At 35.8% G+C, this 20243-nt stretch overlaps 2 protein-coding genes across 3 annotated transcripts; one reads left to right on the top strand and one right to left on the bottom strand.

Moving 5' to 3' along the window:
* The first annotated feature begins 10452 nt into the window (after positions 1-10452).
* On the top strand, positions 10453-17147 carry LOC146940167 (putative mitochondrial adenine nucleotide transporter BTL3). The gene is made up of 4 exons (XM_085753803.1): positions 10453-11040; positions 12181-12484; positions 13093-13560; positions 16567-17147. Exons 1-4 carry the CDS (start codon positions 10628-10630, stop codon positions 16633-16635), a joined length of 1254 nt encoding a protein of 417 aa, XP_085609929.1. The 5' UTR covers positions 10453-10627; the 3' UTR covers positions 16636-17147.
* A 1008-nt stretch (positions 17148-18155) lies between these two features.
* On the bottom strand, positions 18156-20114 carry LOC146940168 (peptidase). Of its 2 annotated transcripts, none has more exons than XM_085753804.1 (2): positions 19741-20107; positions 18156-18592 (listed from the first exon to the last, which is right to left on the bottom strand). In XM_085753804.1, exons 1-2 carry the CDS (start codon positions 19983-19985, stop codon positions 18505-18507), a joined length of 333 nt encoding a protein of 110 aa, XP_085609930.1. In that variant the 5' UTR covers positions 19986-20107; the 3' UTR covers positions 18156-18504. The 2 variants fall into 2 exon arrangements, with proteins under 2 accessions (XP_085609930.1, XP_085609931.1); XM_085753805.1 differs by having other exon boundaries at positions 18320-18612; positions 19741-20114.
* Positions 20115-20243: the final 129 nt, after the last annotated feature.

The following is a 20243-nucleotide window of genomic DNA, read 5'->3' on the forward strand; positions in this document are numbered from 1 at the left end:
CAAACCGGCTTGTAAGGTGAGGATTGCCTCATCTATATAAACTCTTATCAAGAGTCTTATCTATCCGATGTGGGACTTGGGTTTTTCCCAATAATTGTGATTCTAAAGGTTTGATTGCCAAACAAATAGAATATTTGGAACATGAAAATAGAATTGCTTAGGATACGTTATTCATAAAACCCTTTAAACAATTCTGGCATTTAGATTGAGAATTAAAGCCATATATTAGGGATTAAAAGGAATACACACAGCAACTTACAACACCACAAAAGATCGTTTGAATTGTGGATTTCTTGAAAGAGTCACAACATGCTTTCTTGATAGGATTCAAAATAATTAGAAGCACGTACCAAAAGAAACGTTTACTGTCATGTATTTCTAAGAGAGAACAATAATCAATGTTTATATTTGTTCAAAGAATAGCAATCAAAGAATGATTATAATGAACTGGTTCATACGTTTCAACCAAAATCATGTTTCGATGATAGATTGATGACTACTCAATGTTAAATCAAGCAATAGCCATAAATTGTATCTATTTGGCTCTGATACCAATTGATAAAAGTTTGAAGGATTTAGCCATGGATCATTAGATACAAATTATAGCATATCAAAGCAACAAAGAAGGAATAAAAGATTGTGTACCTTATTTAGGATTCACGAAGGATAGCTGTTAGAAGGATGAGAGGGATGGCTACTCTCATTCTGTTTTGCAGCAGAGTGTTTAGAATGGTTAACAGTGTTTAACCGTCTGATGGGATGACGTTTAAATAGCAAAACGGCTGAGGGCAGGGACCTCTCATTGGGCTTAGCTAAATGGTCCAACCCATCACGGTCCATTTAGAAAAGAATAGCCCAATCACACATATTCATCAACTAATTAGTGCTCAACACAATAACTCATAATTTATATTATAATATTAACTTATAATAATTGATTATTGTCAATCCATAATTGATTAATTAAATAATTAATCCAACACTTTTCTCTTAGGAGCATCACACACCACCACCGCTAACAGCAACAATTTCAGGCGGCGGAGGTACCACTTTCGGCACCGCAACTTGAATCGTTCCACCATCTTCCTTCCGTGAATCACTGATAAGTGTTTAAAAGTGATATATTTCATATAGGAGTTTAGGCATTTTAGTGACTTTTTTTGCAAGATTCTCCATGGAAAACTCCAAATATTATGCAAATATGTCATTTATGCTTTTGAGCCTTATTCTACCCTTTTTGTGCAGGAAAATACAAGCAAGGAGCAAGAAACGTCAAAGTTCAAAGTCATACGCTATTAGCGTGTTCTACGCTATTAGCGTGATCAAGAAATGCCTAAGTCCAGAGAGATACGCCAATAGCGTACCTGGGGCGTGAATCTGGAGCACTTGTGAAGAATACGCCATTAGCGTAAGATACGCTATTAGCGTAATCACTCCAGAGAGATACGCTAATAGCGTACCTGGAGCGAAGCAAAGGAGAAAGCTGTCAAGAAACACGCTATTAGCGTAATTACTCCAGAGAGCCACGCCATTAGCGTGGTTTGGGCGAAGCAGGGCAAATTGTACCAACGTGGCACACTCCTATTGGCCAGATTATAGGCCGACTTACCACGCTATTAGCGTGAATTGCGCTATTAGCGCAGGTACAAAAACACAGGCCCTTTAAATAGCATTCTTACCTCTCTTTTAGGTGACTCACTATTCCATTGATATTTTCATACATTCTAAGAGAGAGGTCAGAGCTATTTCCAAGAGAGAAACACAAAGCAAGTGGTTTATGAGTAGATTCAACTCAAGATCACTTTGGACACGAAGGATCTTGACATAGAATCTTCATCTTTCCTTCATCCTTTGCATAGTATACATGTCTATGTGTAACTATCATCTTCTTTGTAGTATTGAGGTAACAAACAAGCTATTATGTAATCTTTTGATCTTTTAATATATAAGGTTCTAGCTTAATGATTCAATATTGTTGTTATTCTTATGTTTAATGCTTTCAATGAGATTCAAGATGATTTGGACACGAACTCTTGAATCTAGAACTAGAATAACAATCTATCTTATGTTATATCACTCTTGACAAGTTTGTAAACCTTTGATAATTGCTTTTAATCAAGAATTTAATGCTTTCGGATACTTAATCAGGCTGGACACGGTCGATTAAGTTATCCGATCGACTTTGTTATCGTTTAAGGGATTTGGACACGAATGTTTAAACGATAATTTAGAAATAACGATATCGCTTTGGACACGAAGGATGTTGTAGAAATGATTGTGATAATATTGGTTATAAAGCTAGAGTCTGTTAATCGATCGAGAGATTGCTGCTGTTATGCTTGCTTGTTATCTTATACCGCAAGAGAAATAGTTCGATCTCCTCTCGTTTTTACTTTTATGTCATCTTTGGATATAGTGTTACAAACAAACATTTTATAAAGGATACCTTAATGTGAAAGATTGTGAAAACGCTTATGATTTAACGCAACTCCCTGCGGAAAACGATCCTATATATACTCACGTGTACATAGTTATATGACATGTAGAAATTCTACATCAATCACCGAGGACAGAGCAGGTGTAGGGTTGACGGTGGCGATGACTCCGATTTGGGCTCCGACAGCAGTGTTGCTTCCGTTTGGAATGGAATTCGTTTCCATTGTGAGAAGGAAAAGAATGGAATCTCAATTCTCACATGTTGTTGTTGTACGATCTTGGTGGTGATGGTTGTTCTACCTCACTGATTTTACTATTTTGGGTTATGTTTGTAAATGAATCTTATATTTGTTGTGTGTTGAATGTGGATTTTATTTTTGGTTAAATGTTGAATTTTGGGTTATGTTTGTAAATGAATCTCATTGGGTTTTTTAATTTTATTTTATGAAATGATTGAAGGATGAATGAAGATGAAGATGAAGAAGAAGAAGAAGGTAAATAAATTAGGTGTTGGTGATACACCGTAAAATTTCATAGACCTTCGTAATTCAACGGTCTCTTTTTTTAGGGGATAGAAATTATCAAAATTGGATCAAATTGAATAAAAGAAATAAGTTAAGGACTTGTTTGACAGACTTTAAACTTATGGGACCAAAATGAATAAAAGAATTAAGTTAAGGGACCGGCGGATCAATTTAGCCAAGCTTTTAAGCAATAGCTTGCTTTACGAGTCATTGTCAAATTGACATGTATTTGTTTTGGTGAGTGAAAATGATATATATGAAGGTGTATGTTTGTCCACTTCCCTAATGTGATTTGTTATGTATATGTATATATATTTTATTCTATAATGTATGTTTTAATCTAATTCATTTTTTTTATTACAAAACGGAAAAGAGAAGAAGAAAAGAAAAAACTAAAAAAGTTAATTCCTAACAAAAGAGATGTCTAACGCAACAACAAGCAACATGGAGAATAAATCCGGAGGTACTGTATCTTAAAGTACTAATTTTTCTGAACTTCTAGCACCTAACTTAGCCAAACAATCAACAACATAGTTGTCTTCTCGAAAAGTATGACATAAATCAACAATCCAATCTCGACTCAAGAGCTTTTTAATTAAGCTAATCAAGTTACCAAATCTATGAAACATATTAAGTGGATCCTGAACCCACTGAATCACATGCAAAGAATCTGAATAGCAAATAACTCGTCGACAACCAGTCGATCAGCACAAATCAAGACCATGATAAAGTGCAAGAATCTCATCATGTAAAATAGAAGAGGGATTAATATTACTATAGAAACTACGTACAAGAGTCTTCATGATCTCGAATAAGACCATCAAACACTGTTAAACCTAAATTCGTAAACACGCTACCATGCACATTAAGAGAAACCGAGCCAAGAGGGAGGGCTTCCAAGATACACACCTAACTACATCTTGGATGTGAATCAGAGTTCCCAAATGCCATCGAAATATGTCGCAACATGCATGGATACAATTTGAGCTGAGATATCCAACCTGAATGCTTTTAGTTTTATAATCTAATTCATTTGTTTTAGTTTTATAATCAATATGTTTTTGAATTTATCTAAATTTTAGCATTTAATATCCATGTTATTTTTTTTTGAAAGAAATATAGCCACATGTTTTGGGCTTAGTGTTTTCAACTAATTAATGAATGGAAAATGCTACTTCTCAAGAAAAATAGCTTCAAGAATTTTTCAAGAAATAGTTGGCAAATTTTAATTGGATGATTTATTTGTCCACTTCCTATTTTTCAGCCACACCTCCTTGAATTGTGGCAAATAGTGCATTGTGATTGGCTATTCTTTATTCTTGAAGAATTCTTGATGTTATTTTTCTAGAGATATAACATTGCTCTTAATGAATATGTGCCATTAATTTTAATTGATTTTTTTATTAAAAAAAACTCAAATAATATGAACTCTAAATATTAATCTTTAATCCTTTGAAAGAACAGAAAAAACCACTACTCAAAAACATGCTAGACCAAATCAAATACGGCACAGACATATAATTTCAATCTAAAAACATTTATGAAGTAGTGAACCCCATTTCACAACTGCCACTTTGAACTTGAACCAATTTAACATCGACCACTCAAATGTTCCTAAATCATTGAAGTTATATGGCATCCACCAATATTAAATTGGATCAAGTGCAACATTGATGACACATCATTAAAAAGCCTTGGTCAAGCAACATGTGCATGTATTTTTAAAAACCGACAGAATTAGTTGTTTTGCAGCTAACCTTGAAATCTCAAATGCTTTCTTTGTTGAGTTTATGGGAATCATTTTAGCTTTGAAATGTGTCATTGATGGAAATTGGAGACAACTATGAATTGAAGGTGGCTTAAAGCTTGCTTACCTTGGCAATCAAGACACCAAGTATGGTTCCTTGGCAACTGAAGAATAGATGGCTTAACTGCATTCACATGATGAGCTTTATGACTTGCATTATTACACATATTTAAAGAACGGAACCATTGTGTTGATAAGTTAGCTATGTCTGGGTTGACTAATGTGTTCACTTAATGGACATCAACTCCTGTAACTATTAGAGAAGACTTTGTCAAGAATAGACCCGGTCTCCCTTATTATAGATTCTCTTAGTTTTGTCGAGGGTTTGGTTTGGCTCCCTCTATCCTTGTAATTCACTTTTTCTTTGATATATTTTAGACCATCTCTTTTATGGACGCACCAATTTTTATTTTTTTTTTTTAAAAAAATCATATCATATCTCATTTACTTTAATTTGTGAAATTTATAGATCTAATATTTAAAAAAATAGCTTTTACGAGATATAGGATTCGTCTCAATTGTACATTATAATGAAAACTAATTTGATTTTATTTATCCTATAATAATGAACCGTCATAATATTCCTAAAGGCTTAGAAGCCCTCCAGAAAGGCTCTAAGACCTCCAGAAAGGGTCAGGCGCCCTCAATAAGGGCTCTTGAGACCTTGGCGCTCTCGCCTCGAGGCACCTGCCCTTCTAAGCTTCTAGAAACCTCTAGAAACCGCCTAAAATACACAAATACCTCTGTTGCTTGGGAACCAAGCAACCGAAACCCAAGCCCATAGCAGGCTATAAATACTACTCTTGAGAGCATTCTCAGGGCATCCAATAATCAGTCTAAACCCTAGCATACGATTCTTAACCCTAGAATCCTTACCGTACTTTTTGCTAGTACAGTTGGCGCCGTCTGTGGGAAACCGGTAAAACTAACCCGGGCCACACCTTTTCAATCCCTCCAACTCTTCACAGCCTGGCGGTGATCCACTCCTCTTCGCTGATGAGACCAAGGATTATGGCAAAGACGAGAGCACGTTATCAGATCATCAATCGGTGGCCGGAACGGTCGAGATCAGGTTGTACCTTTCTAAACTCTATCATCCGTTAATCCTTTATCGAAGTCCTTATATTTAATAATCATTCCATCATGTTTTGTTGTGTATGGCACCGCATGTTTGGATTTAATTGACCTAGGTTTAATTTATCGCCAAAACTGTTATCGACTGATTTAGTGAACCTAGGTATAATTTCTCTCGAAACAGTTATTGACCTAATTGTAAGCTTTTGCGATGCATGGGAAAACTTTTGTTTTTTATTGGATAACTTTAACGGTTCTGCTTTAGTTTCGTGTATAGGGTCATGTAGCCTATGTTGTTTCTAATAACTATCAGTCTTTTATTGACTAATAACCTATGCACATGGAGCGATAGATTGCAGTGTTCTCTTATCATGTTTTTCAATAACTAGTCTTATGATGCTAGTTTGAATTAATTCCTATGCCTCTAGGATGTATTTAACTTCAGCACTTATGAATATTTTGTGTGCACAGTTCTCTTGTATTGCTCACCACTAACACATAAAAATCATAATAGTTGTTATTATATTTTCCACCATCCGGAACAAAACTTCACTGTTATTTTTGGCCTTATAATATTTATACGGAATAGCAATCTAAGTGCAACGACGACCTTCACTGTTTTTGTTCAGCCGCATAACAGAATTACTCTCGAACATATTTGTTATATTCACTTTACTGCACGCCATTCGATTTGAACTATATCTACTGTCTGTTTGTTAAATTTTTTAAGTAGTTTGTAAAATGTTTAGATGTGACCATACACCAGTTGTGCAAATCTCTTATGTTTCACCTATTTAATTAGTGTTTAGTGACTACGGCGTTTAAAGTATAATTCCCGGAACGGTCGATATCAACTCTTTGATACCACATGTCACGATTTCTTGGTTCCCTTGGCCTGCAACTTCTGCCAGCGATTCAGATGAAGGATCATTTTGGTGAACATGGACTGTAAAGAATTTTCCATTTCGTTTATCCAAGGAAAGCTTAGAGGCTACAGAGAAGAGTTTGTTGTTGTTCTCAAGGCAACGACCCCAAATGAGGATCGACGCGAGTAAGTAATCTAATAAGGAAGTAGGCGAGTTAGTAATCTAATAAAAAGTAGGCGAGTAAGTAATCTAATAAGGAAGTAGGCGAGTAAGTAATCTAATAAGGAAGTAGGCGAGTTAGTAATCTAATAAAAAGTAGGCGAGTAAGTAATCTAATAAGGTAGTAGGCGAGTTAGTTATCTAATAAGAAGTAGGCGAGCTAGTCCTAATTTGAGAGGAAAAGAAATAGAAAAATAACTTTGTATTATATTATAAAATAAGTTCTCATTAGGAAAATCGTTTAAACTACTCTAGGTACCCCGTGGCAGAAAGTAAAGTATAGCATTGTTAAAAGGTCACATGAGAAGGATTCTGGCAAGGAAAGCCTTGGTATTTAAGAGGTCCACGGACCCACCTCTCTTTCCTGGGAACCCCGTTTATGCACCATTTACTTTGCAAACTGAACTAACTGTTTAGTAGATACATAGGTAATGGAGAAATAGAGCTAGAGTAGACAAAATTGACCCACGTTAGAAGAATAAAAATGGGTAGAAGAACTAGTTTCCAGCTTTGTAGGAGAAATTTAAGATAGTGTAACAAAACTAATCAGGATAAACATAAAAACAAGAAAATGAATTGGGCGAGTTAGTTCGAATCTAAGAAGGGAATAGGTGAGTTTCGATTTAAGAGAAGCGACAAAAGTTGAATTGAAGAACTAATTCCAATCTAATAAGAAGAAGGAAAAATATCACAAGATAATTAAGAAAGTTGTGGAGTAAGAAAAGCGAAAAAGAATAGGAAGAGGAGTAAGAAATGTGGGCGAGTTAATAAGAGAAGAATAGTTAGTTCTCATTAAGTATGATGGCATATGATTAACGGCTCCTTTATTTACGATATTGATTTCTTGGAAGTATGGAAGAATTGTTATATTTCAGATAAATAAGGCTTGGGAGGCAAAACAAGCCCACCAAAGGCAAGATTAACGAAAGGAGAGTACTCGCCAAACAACACGACATAATGCATATGGATGCAATTGTCCCGCCATTAAGAACAGGAATATGAAACTCTAAGTTATCCTAACCTTTATCAAACTTTGAGATTTGCTTTGCAGGTTTTTAACGAGGATAAAAGCCTTCTCAGAGTGAAGCCTTCCCTCAGAGTGGGAAGCATGATTAAAGCCTTCTTAGAGAAAAGTCTTCCCTCAGAGTGGGAAGCAAAAGTCCTCCTTCAGAGTAGGAGGCGCCTTCCATCAGAGTTGGAAGGGTAAAATAAAAAGTCTTCCCTCAGAGTGGGAAGCAAAAGTCCTCCTTCAGAGTAGGAGGCGCCTTCCATCAGAGTTGGAAGTGTAAAATAAAAAGTCTTCCCTCAGAGTGGGAAGCAAAAGTCCTCCTTCAGAGTAGGAGGCGCCTTCCATCAGAGTTGGAAGTGTAAAATAAAAAGTCTTCCCTCAGAGTGGGAAGCAAAAGTCCTCCTTCAGAGTAGGAGGCGCCTTCCATCAGAGTTGGAAGTGTAAAATAAAAAGTCTTCCCTCAGAGTGGGAAGCAAAAGTCCTCCTTCAGAGTAGGAGGCGCCTTCCATCAGAGTTGGAAGTGTAAAATAAAAAGTCTTCCCTCAGAGTGGGAAGCAAAAGTCCTCCTTCAGAGTAGGAGGCGCCTTCCATCAGAGTTGGAAGTGTAAAATACAAAGTCTTCCTTCAGAGTAGGAAGCGCCTTCCATCAGAGTTGGAAGTGTAAAACAAAAAAGTCTTCCCTCAGAGTGGGAAGCAAAAGTCCTCCTTCAGAGTAGGAGGCGCCTTCCATCAGAGTTGGAAGTGTAAAATAAAATGTCTTCCCTCAGAGTGGGAAGCAAAAGTCCTCCTTCAGAGTAGGAGGCGCCTTCCATCAGAGTTGGAAGTGTAAAATAAAAAGTCTTCCCTCAGAGTGGGAAGCAAAAGTCCTCCTTCAGAGTAGGAGGCGCCTTTCATCAGAGTTGGAAGTGTAAAATACAAAGTCTTCCTTCAGAGTAGGAAGCGCCTTCCATCAGAGTTGGAAGTGTAAAACAAAAAAGTCTTCCCTCAGAGTGGGAAGCAAAAGTCTTCCCTCAGAGTGGGAAGCGCCTTCCATCAGAGTTGGAAGTGTAAACTAATCGGACAGCCCGCCATCCGGGTTTCTCTTGAAAACAAAAAATAAACGCCGAAAGAATAAACGCCAGGCGTCTCGACATGATCGCCGAAGTGCTTATGTCAACTTTTTAGGACGCCGAAAGGTACCAGTTGATTGATAAAGATTTAATCGGATCTACAAAAGAGACGTAGTCGCTGAAATGCTCACTTTTAAAGAAACGACTCCCGCATCCCATCAACAATCAACCAGGAGCACCAACATGCAGAATGAAATCAAAGCAACGTATAAAATCATTAAATTACTTAACATTCGTGGAAAAAACAAGCCACAGAAGAAAGGGATACCGCATCAAACATAGCTTGAATAAATATTCAAAGTCACAAACACCAAACAAAAGAAGATCAACCGACAAAAGTCGCCAGGACATCACGCCAAATGTTGAGAATCTGAGCCCGCACAGTCACCGGAGCATACGAGAAAATAAGCACGACAAAATTCAAATTGTTGCAAATCGCCGAAGCATCAAAAGTAATAAGATCGTTTATGTAGATCTCCAAAAGCGAATTCAGCAAACAAAACCGACACAAATTTAATGAGGAAACGCCATAAAAAAGTAAACTCGTCACAACGATACAAACCACTTCGCCTTGTTCCAAGACTCGTGCTTGGGGGGCTGTGAGTGATCAACCTATAAAAACAATTCGAATAGATACTCCATGGAGGTGTTTAAAGAAAACGTAAAATCACCCTAGGGGGTTTCTCCAAGTTCGGACGACAACGCCCAAAGGAAAAAAGCATTAAGAAATTCAAACACTTCGCCTTGTCCCAAGACTCGTGCTTGGGGGGCTGTGAACCACCGAAACCTTTCTAAAGACTTAATGATCTCTAGGAGATCCAGTCCCATGTTGTCATCACTTCGCCTTGTCCCAAGACTCGTGCTTGGGGGGCTGTGAACCGTCATAATATTCCTAAAGGCTTAGAAGCCCTCCAGAAATGCTCTAAGACCTCCAGAAAGGGTCAGGCGCCCTCAATAAGGGCTCTTGAGACCTTGGCGCTCTCGCCTCGAGGCACCTGCCCTTCTAAGCTTCTAGAAACCTCTAGAAACCGCCTAAAATACACAAATACCTCTGTTGCTTGGGAACCAAGCAACCGAAACCCAAGCCCATAGCAGGCTATAAATACTACTCTTGAGAGCATTCTCAGGGCATCCAATAATCAGTCTAAACCCTAGCATACGATTCTTAACCCTAGAATCCTTACCGTACTTTTTGCTAGTACAAATAAAAACTACTAGTAACTTTTATTGATAAAACTATTTTTTTCCGCGATTTCATGTCATATTTCACTTATGGTTGAAATTCAATTTGACTTAAAAATAAAAAGGGTTGAAATTCAAAGTTTACCCAAAAGTGGATAAAGTCACGAGGGAAGAATTTAGAGTGATGCTGATAATAGGGGATAATGCTAAAAAAAATTCTTTAATTATGGTAACTACACACTCTCAAAGAGAAAGTAACAAACAAACACTCGTGTCGTTATTCATCATATCTATGGAGTTTAGCACTTCTGAGTCGATGAGAACTCACAACCAGCTATTCATTTTCCATTTCCGATAAATCAAATCAAAGATATTTACTTTCAAGTTTTACTCTTCACAAAATGACGACAATTCTAGAAAGCAACATTTGCAACCACCATTCACATTCTCTTCCCATTTTCTTCAACCCCAATCCCGGAGGGGGAGGCTTATTTCTCGAACCCTCAATTCCCGATTCCTTTGTTCGTTTCATTTCGTTACGAATTCCTTCATCGGAATCAAATCTTCACCACCGGCAACGGCGAAGGGTTCCGCCGGTTGGTTGTTTTTTGTCGGTTAGTTTACCGAATAGTACTACTAATCTTCCCGCCGATTCAAAACCGTTTGTATTGCAAAATGGTGAAGATGTTTCTGATAAGGAGACGGTGTCAAACGGCGTCGTTTTGGATAAAAAGGTTAGGGCTAGAGAACGCGGTGCTGTTAATAATACTACTAAGCATCTTTGGTCTGGTGCTATATCTGCAATGGTTTCTAGGTATATTTATTGCAATTCAACTTACTATTGTTTGTTACTCAATTGTATTTGTGAGACTAGTTGGAAGAATGTATCAATAATAGAGCTTATGTTCATAAGTTGATTTCAACTTAGGCTCTGTTTGGTCAAAAATTGCGAATGCTGCAGCTGATAAACTAGCTTGTAGCGGATAGATGCAAAGCTAGCTTATTGAATTTGCAGTGTTTGGTAAAATTAGCAGTTGAACTAGTTTATATATTTGCAGTGTTTGGTCAAATTAACAATTGAACTAGCTTATAAATATGAGGTGACATAAAAATGATATATTTGATTGATAATTTTTTTTTTTCTTTCAATTCAGATAAATAATATAAGCTATAAGCTACTTGAATTAGCTTATCAAAAACCATTATAAGCTAGTAAAAATAAGTTACAAGTTCATGAGAAACTGATAGTTACCAAACGAGTTTTTTTTAGTCAAATGAGCTTACAAGACGTAAGGTATAAGCTCAAAAACATGTCTTATCAAAGAAACCCTTATTTTTATCGGCTTGCAGAAATAGCTTATGAAAACAGGTTATAGTTTATATGCAAAAAAATTAACTTTTTTTGTTTGTTATAGAAATAGCTTATAAATAAGCGCTTATGCTATAAGCTGCAAATTAAGTTGTTTATCTAAATAGGGCCATAGTCTATATGGGTCAATGCTTGTAAATTGTTTGAAACTCTTACGGTAGATGTTGGTCTTTCTAGGTAGAAGTTTATGGTATTACCTTCTCTTCATGATTGCGATACTAATCCAATGGGTGCGGGTTAGGCAAAAAAATAAGGAAAATGCATATTAGTGCCTCAAAACTCCACTTATATTTTTTCTGTGTTTTGTTGTAAAAAAAAAAAAAAAAAAAAAAAGAAACAAGAAACACAAGTTAGGTCACTGTCTTAGCTGTAAGGATAGGGAGAACCTTGAACTTCTTGTCGAATGTGGTGACGTTTGTTGTCGTTGAAGCTTTAGGCAAAATCTAAGTGTTGGTCCACCGTAGACCACATGAAACACTTCTCCATCCTAGTAATCATCTTGATTTAATGGTGAATATTCTTCCACATTTGATTATTTATTTAGAAGTACTATCTGAAATTCTGCTAAATGGTTTTTTTATTCAGAACTTGTGTTGCACCACTTGAAAGACTTAAGCTGGAATATATTGTTCGTGGTGAGAAGAGGAATATCTTTGAGCTTATTAAGTCAATTGCTACAACTCAAGGTTTGAGAGGTTTTTGGAAGGGGAACCTTCTAAATATTCTGCGAACCGCTCCGTTCAAAGCTGTTAATTTTAGTGCTTACGACACATATAGAAAACAACTACTTAGATTCTCTGGAAATGAGGAAACTACCAATTTTGAGAGGTTTATTGCTGGTGCTGCTGCTGGGGTTACTGCTACTATTATTTGCCTTCCACTTGATACTGTACGTGGTGATCATGATTTATAAATTTTTTTAATATCTTTTACTGCCCAATTGAATAAACTTGCACATGAACATGACTATTGATCTTGGTATGAAACTGTGAACAAATGAAAAATCAATTGAACATTTTAAGTTCTTTAACTTTCTTTAGTTAAGGAGACATTTGGAGTTTGGACTTTGAGTTCTTGTTGATAACTTCAGTGTTGTGCTTAACACTGTCCTTCAATAAAGCATGACGTTTCTTTCTCTCTGTCTATCTTGTTGTGCCCCCTTGTATCCATATATGTTCCTCTGTTTTGCATAAATAGTTTAATAAAAAAATAATAGGTATAATTTGTTTCATATGGACACAACAGTGAGTCCATGTGATTATGGGACCATGTTAGTAGCTGAAATCAGCAGGTCCAAATATGTTTGATATCCTGTTTGAAGTACTTCCATAATGGTATGTGTTGTAAGAAAATTGTTGTAACATGCATTTATTTGGTTCCTCCAACCAGTGTCAGAACCTGAATCATGTAACATGCATTTATTTGTTTTTGTTACTAATTAAAACAAGTGCACACATTCAGCATAATCACTTGGCAAATTTACTGTGTGTCTTATAGATTCGGACCAAGATAGTGGCACCTGGCGGAGAAACTTTGGGTGGTGTAATTGGTGCTTTCCAATACATGATTCAAACTGAAGGCATCTTTTCTCTATACAAGGGTTTAGTACCATCACTTATAAGCATGGCTCCTTCTAGTGCAGTCTTTTATGGTGTATACGATATGCTAAAATCATCTTATCTGCATTCACCCGAAGGAAAGCAAAGAATCAAGAATATGCATAAACATGGGCAGGAACTGAGTGCCTTTGATCAGCTAGAGTTGGGGCCAGTAAGGACATTGTTGCATGGGGCTATTGCTGGTGCATGTGCAGAAGCTGCTACATACCCATTTGAAGTGGTGAGGAGGCAGCTTCAATTGCAAGTCCAGTCTACTAAATTAAGTTCTTTAGCAACTTTTGTCAAAATTGTGGAACAAGGAGGCATTTCAGCCCTCTATGCAGGACTTATTCCCAGCTTATTACAGGTATTAAATTCTTAACTTCTTGTCATACTCTAGTTACTTGTGTTTTTACTGTATTTATATTTATCAATTTTGAATTCCTATTTGCTGAGGAATTATAACTATTATGTAGTAATCACCATTCTGTTCATATTGATTATTCATCACTACATTATAGTAGTAACTACTTAAGTTTTAGATGTAGAGAATGTGATTAATGTTCATATAGGGTATTGTTTCTTTTTTAAATCTCCATTTTACATTTTACCATGTGCTGATCACAGGCTAGCTCTATATGGTCTTTCTCTGATTTCCTCAACACAAGAATGTCATGTTTATGAGTTTTTTGACTATTGCTATTAGGATAATTTTCCCCGTAAAATTTCATAAGATCAATTATATATTCCAAAGCAAAAACCTTTTTATCATGGAAATGTATTTACTAGGGACCATGATATAAAATCTATGCGGCTTTATGATTGCCTTCCTCTGGTCTAAACTTCGATCTTAAATAGAAGCATGCTTCCATTTAGGCAAAATCGCTCTCATGGTCAAGGTAGTCGGAGTCTTTTTCCTACGTAGGATCAGGGAGGTGTCACAAGATTGCAAATCGCGGAATTGTAACATGGATCTTAAGATCCTACCAATTTCACAAACATATTTTATAGATAAACAAATCAAATAAAAAAAAACTTTAAATCACACCCAAAATACTATGATACTGAAACTTAATTAGGATCATAAGATTCATAACATAAAGCCATACAAAATTCATAAATGCCACAAACAAACTAAAGCCATGGATATAAAACGTCAAGGAGAGAGAATATAAATCAGAGCAGTGCAGAGAACAGAGGGAAAGGGTCACACATCAAACGGGTTGCTGCCTTGTGTGAGTCTATGCATGCCTGATGCAAAGGGTCGTGCATGCATGATGGGAAGGAAGCACGCAGCAGCAGTGACGGAAGACAAAAGCAGAACTCAAAACAGGGCAATTCAAACATGAGAGGGAGTACGACAAATGGACAGTTTTCACAAATTAATAGGCTTAGTGATTTAATTTTTTTCGACAAATTAAGCATAGTGACATGAAAACTAGCTGTGGCACCCTTTCATGTCTCGTGTGCTTAAAACATGATTTTTTAATGCTAATCTTCATTTTAAGGAACCAGGTTGTGGATCCGATCTGTGGATAACTGCTCTGTGCAAACGAAAAAACCTCAGCGAGCGCGCATGATTCCACCGGTTCTACGGCTCTCCATGACAACCCAGCCGCTCCTACCAATTTACATTTCTTAGCATGCACTATTTCACAAACACAGCGAAACCTAGCATGGTCGCAAAGTCGCACCATTCTACACTTTGACTTGCGATTTGACTACCACGATTGCGGTCCTTTAAGTAATTTAATTGCACTGGATCAGTCTTTTATGTTTTTTCCCAACTAGGTCCTTTAACTCTAATAACATGCACACCGTCAGCGGCGAAGCTAGCCAAAATTTTCTGAGGGGGCCAAATATATAGAAAAAATAAAAAACTTTTATGAATATTATCTTGACAATTTTCGTTGTTGACAAAGTTCTCTGTGTACTTACTATAAGGATTTAAAGTGCCAAAACAAGAAAAATAAATTTATCAATCAAGTGATAATGTGTTTTCTATCATATTTCTATTAATAATTTTCACAAATAAATTTATTTGGGGTGGCTAAATCTATATTATGAGAGTAGTTAAACACAAACACACTAACTTATAAAAAAATTAAAAAAAAAAAATGTTATAACTATGCTTCACCCGTGCACACCGTTGACATTTTTTGAGTTTCCGTCCATCTCCATTAAAGAAAAAGGTCTATTTAGTTGTTTGATGTTGATGGTTGATGTAGACGTTATGTATTTATGTGAACGTGACCACTAAATTATAATCTTGACTCGTTATTTTATTTATTTTTTACAAAAATAAAAATAATGCTTGTGGTTATTCCCCTTCAAAGAAGCCCAGTTTTATAATAGAAAAGCCTCCATCATTTTTATCCATTTCCACCCTTACACTCACCTCTAACCTAACCAATCAAAACCATCCACCTTGAAATTGAAACTACTCCATTATCCGCCTGTACTCCATAGTCATCAGCCCCAAAAATCGCTGGGAAGATGAATGAAAATGAGTATGATTTTACAAGGATATTCAGTGGAAGTTGGAGGGGATTGTTGGTGTTGCTAGTCACAAATTGCAGAGACTGGTGGTGAGATGGAATGTTTCACGATGGTGGCAGGGAGTTTGGACCCACGGGACACGGGGCTCCAATGCCGGACATGAACCTCCCTTTTTTCTCCATATTTCTCTGCTTCTTTCTAAAGCTATTGCTGTTGCGTTCACTCACTGTTTGTACCGATTCTTTCCGTGTAAAGGAGGATGATAGTTAGTGATGGAAGTTCACGGTGCATAGATGGTGGGCTATGGGTGAAGATGAAACTCCCTTCTAACAGTCTCGTCTATACCTCCCCGTATTTTGAGTTTTCTCTCTTTTTCCTCTTCTCTCTCTCTCAAACTCATATTTCTGTTTCTCAGTTTCTGTTTTTGGTAGGAGTATTGTGATGAGGAGTCAGGTCTGTTGGTTGCTTTCTTTGAAAAACCCCTCTTTGCTTCCCAGCGATGGGAAAAGAAGCAAAACTCTGATTTGGTTTTTATAATAAATTTTTTGGAAATGTTGGACTAGGATATGGTGTAGGAATAAGCACGTCGTCAAATCGTCAAATTAATAGTCACGTCAGCATCGTAACGTCCACATGGACACGTTTTTATTGGAGTTGGATGGAAACTCAAAAAGTCAATGCCGTGCATGTATTGAGAGTTAAGGACCTTCTTGCAAAAGAATATAAAAGACTAATTTGACACAATTAAATAACTTAGGACCACATGATGAATTTTTCCTTTCATTTATTTATTTTTCTGATTTCATGCTGCTTATGATTGCTTTCTTCTTAACCATAAAATTTTAATAAATTTGTTTTGATTTCTCTTTCTCAGGTACTTCCTTCAGCATCAATTAGTTACTTTGTGTATGAGTTTATGAAGATTGTTCTCAAAGTAGAGTAGGCACTGAATAGATGAGATCATCAGTTTTATACGGATAAGAAGTAGTAACCTGATTTATAAGCGAGAATATGATATTGTTGTTGGAATGGTAATTTTCAACTTGCATTGGCTATATTTGATGTTGGCCTTTGAGGTTGAAAACATAATTTTGGTCTACCACTCCATACTTCTGAGAAAGTCATCACGGTACGGACGCACAGACTCTACCAGCAGAAAGCTTTTGGACTGGCTTTACAGTCAATATACCCAGGCACATAAACTTAGTTGCACTCTGCCAGATCCTGATTCTAATGCTTATTCCGTCTACACATATTTGTTAACTTCTTTTCCCATTTGCAGTTGGTTTTTATCATTAGTATGGTCTGTCCAAGCAAGCAAGTTCCTTTGCTTTAGGTTTTAATTCTTAAAGTAGCTTATCGGTTATTCTTGGGCATTTTTTGCACCTAACTGGATACTCTACTTGTGAATGCACGTGATTTTGAAGTTTCATGAACAGAGAAGGTTTAGTAAAATCAGGTAAATAGATATCTCACTATACTGTTCTGTGCTTGCTACCGAGAAACTTATTCACATGTATGGTTGCCGAATACATGCCACTATATCACAATAAAGAAAGTTCAAAATGAACAGTTCTGTTTGGGAGAGGGAAGTGTTTAGGAGTTAGATACAATTTCATACTTTCTTGATTGTGATTGGTTTGTGTACGTACCCCCTCCAATCCATTCCATGTGAAACCAGAACATTTCAAAAAATGAATGTCGATTGAAATGCAATAAGAAAGAATTAAATAATGGAGTTGTTTTTAATATGGAAAATGGGGACACTTAAAAAATAAATGTTGATTATTGAAAAAGGAAAACATTTTATGCAGTTATTTTTGGAACAGTGATGTATGATGTAAGATCATGGTTGATACTTGACAGACTCCGGTGTAGTCACTCATATGTGAGAGTTGCATGTGTAAGATCAAAGATATATGTAACACAATCATGAAGAAGATGATAGTGTTTTGTATATGAGAATTGCATCAATTGTCCAGGTCAAAGCCTCAGGAAAGGGACGACGAAACTAGAATTCAGTCTTGTGATCTTGGAGATGGATTCAAGAATGAAGTGGATAGTATAGAAAACATTTAGGAGGACCAAATTGAATCTAAAGTTTTTATTTCAGTTTGTAGGAGTTTCATATTTTCCTTTTTCTCCAACTCTTTGGTAGAGTTTGTTAGAAAAGAAGCTCTTGTAATTAGTCATACATTAGTAGGGGCGTCTATATTTTGTTACCCTTCACAATTATGATGATGTTACTACTTTGTATTACTGTTCCAATCATGAAATATTTCATCTTTTATTTAAAGCTTTTGAGGGGTTGTTTATGCACCAAAAAACATGAATGAATCTATAAAAGGAATCACTATGCAAGCAAATTTGAATATGACATTTCTCTAGTTTATGCACTTGAATTCACTATAATGATAAAAAATTGGATAGGGAAAGCATATGATATGAGTGTGTAAATAAAAGTTAAGAGCTAAAATTGGGGTTCAAAACTATATTCATCAATCTTTAGTAGCCTGTTACATATGTAAAAATGAGGATATTTCTATCAGGAAGAATCAAATTGGTTCCAGAGTTTACAACACTCACACATCTTGCGCATAAACAACTTGTGCTAGACTTTGATGGCATATGAAAATGGGGATAATCTCATATTCGTTATCCTTTTGATTTTCTACTCAAAAGTTAAGCACCTTGTCGATAATCACTGTTGTGGTTTTTGGATTACTCCAAATTAAACAAATTGAATCAACAAAAATATAAAGAAAGTATAAAGAAAGAATATGGCATTACTACCACAAAACATGTTCAACAATTAGCCAGATACATACTTCCACCATTTGTAAATAGCATATCCATATACCACGGTATAAACAATCACCCTCAGAGGAGAACATGTAAACCTGGATCATAGAAGAAAATTCTACAACAAATTATTCCATCAATTTTATTTTATAATACTATAAAATAAATTTTAAATTAAGGGAAACATACTCTATGTAAAGAGAACCCTAAATCTTATTGAAGATCTACCTAGAAAACACTCTATGCTCTTTTAGAATATCATCAAGGTCATAAAATTTACGTATAACCTAACAGCTGAGTCTATGCTCTTTTGGTAATCCATTTCATGGCCACAAATATAAAAAGTATAAGTATGTAACAAGAATTAAACAATAGATTATTAGTTTATTTTAAATGCTAGTGTTGCCTTGTCAGGGCCGATCTTAAGATTTTTGGTGTCCTGAACGAATCAATAAAGATGTTCCCTTTTAATTATTCGAATCTCTTTCTTCTTATAATTGTTGTTATAAAAGATTCATTTATAGTCAAGGTTCTTTAAAAAATATTTTTAATAGAATTAATCAAAGTGAGTTAAAAAGAAATATATCTATCTAAACCTAATTACTAAGTAAACAAAATAATTTTGGTACCCCTAAAAAATGATGTCTTGGGTTGTCGCCCCTCCTGCCCACTCCAAGGCCACCCATGTACCTTATGTCACTTCACCTCTTTAGCTCTATTGGATGTTTGTATTTAAACATGACAATATTGTGTCTCATTTATAATCAACCAACATTTTAACAAATTATTTTCTTCTCTCTAAAAATCTTACCTTCTAATATTCATCTCATAATTTCTCCTTTGTATCATGTTCTATTCTAAATCATGATAATCATTACTAGTGAGAACTAATTGGACTTCATCGGTTAATCGCTAGAATCCATTTTTCTTTGTCAAAGTATAATAAGTGTACTAATTGAACTCATTTAAAAAAAAAAAACACTAATTTTATCCAAAGTCGATATTTTCAAAAGGAATACAAATCAAATAAATTGAATTTCCTTCCATCTAGAGTTTTTTTAAAGGACCTTTAACCCGAAGTTATTACAGTGGCACCATAATTTTGTTGAAGTTTCAAGGCGTAACTTTATCCAAATCACGATTATTCATTGTGATTCTAGCAATCTCACCGTCGATTTAAATTGATTCATCAAAATCTAGTCTACAAGAGTATATATAAAGAATATAAATGAATTAAGGGACTCACTTTAGAAATACAGATCCATGAGAAAGAGAAGCTGCTGATCTTTCCTCAACAGTAACAGGATAAGGCCAACGAGAAATATCACGGTTGAAATAATCCCAATCAGGCAAAAGAACACCAGAAATTCCAACAATACCCAACACATAGGTAACGAACATCTTCTTGAAAGAGTATGTGCATATACCAACTACCAATATAACTGCTGCTAGCCAAAGTATAGAGGTTCTTAGAGCTGCATCATTTGCCATGGTTGTGATGAGATTGATATGTCACCAACCAATATTATAGACTTTAGGAAATAGATTCAATTTAACTTAATTGTTGATTTTGGTTACTTGTTATGAGTGCCCATGCTTACAATTACGGTAGTGGTAAGGCATAGTTAAGACGTATGTATGAGCTTTAAATGCAAACTCAACGGTCCCTTCTATAAACTCTTTAATTAATTTAATGTGCTACATCATAGTTGCCGACTTTGCATTTGAGTTGCCAAGTGTTATTTCCTT

This window comes from Medicago sativa, chromosome 3 (genome assembly GCF_051527215.1).
Source record: "Medicago sativa cultivar Bolivia chromosome 3, Bolivia_mono, whole genome shotgun sequence".
Lineage (NCBI taxonomy): Eukaryota > Viridiplantae > Streptophyta > Magnoliopsida > Fabales > Fabaceae > Medicago > Medicago sativa.

Bases quoted from the DNA above. Each gene is read 5' to 3' on its own strand.
- LOC146940168 (XM_085753804.1), bottom strand. From the start codon at position 19,985: ATGGCAAATGATGCAGCTCTAAGAACCTCTATACTTTGGCTAGCAGCA. The intron at 18,593-19,740 runs GTGAGTCCCTTA...TCTATGATCCAG, and splicing joins CATGGATCTGTATTTCTAAA to GTTTACATGTTCTCCTCTGA.
- LOC146940167 (XM_085753803.1), top strand. From the start codon at position 10,628: ATGACGACAATTCTAGAAAGCAACATTTGCAACCACCATTCACATTCT. The intron at 11,041-12,180 runs GTATATTTATTG...TTTTTTATTCAG, and splicing joins ATATCTGCAATGGTTTCTAG to AACTTGTGTTGCACCACTTG. The intron at 12,485-13,092 runs GTACGTGGTGAT...TGTGTCTTATAG, and splicing joins TTTGCCTTCCACTTGATACT to ATTCGGACCAAGATAGTGGC.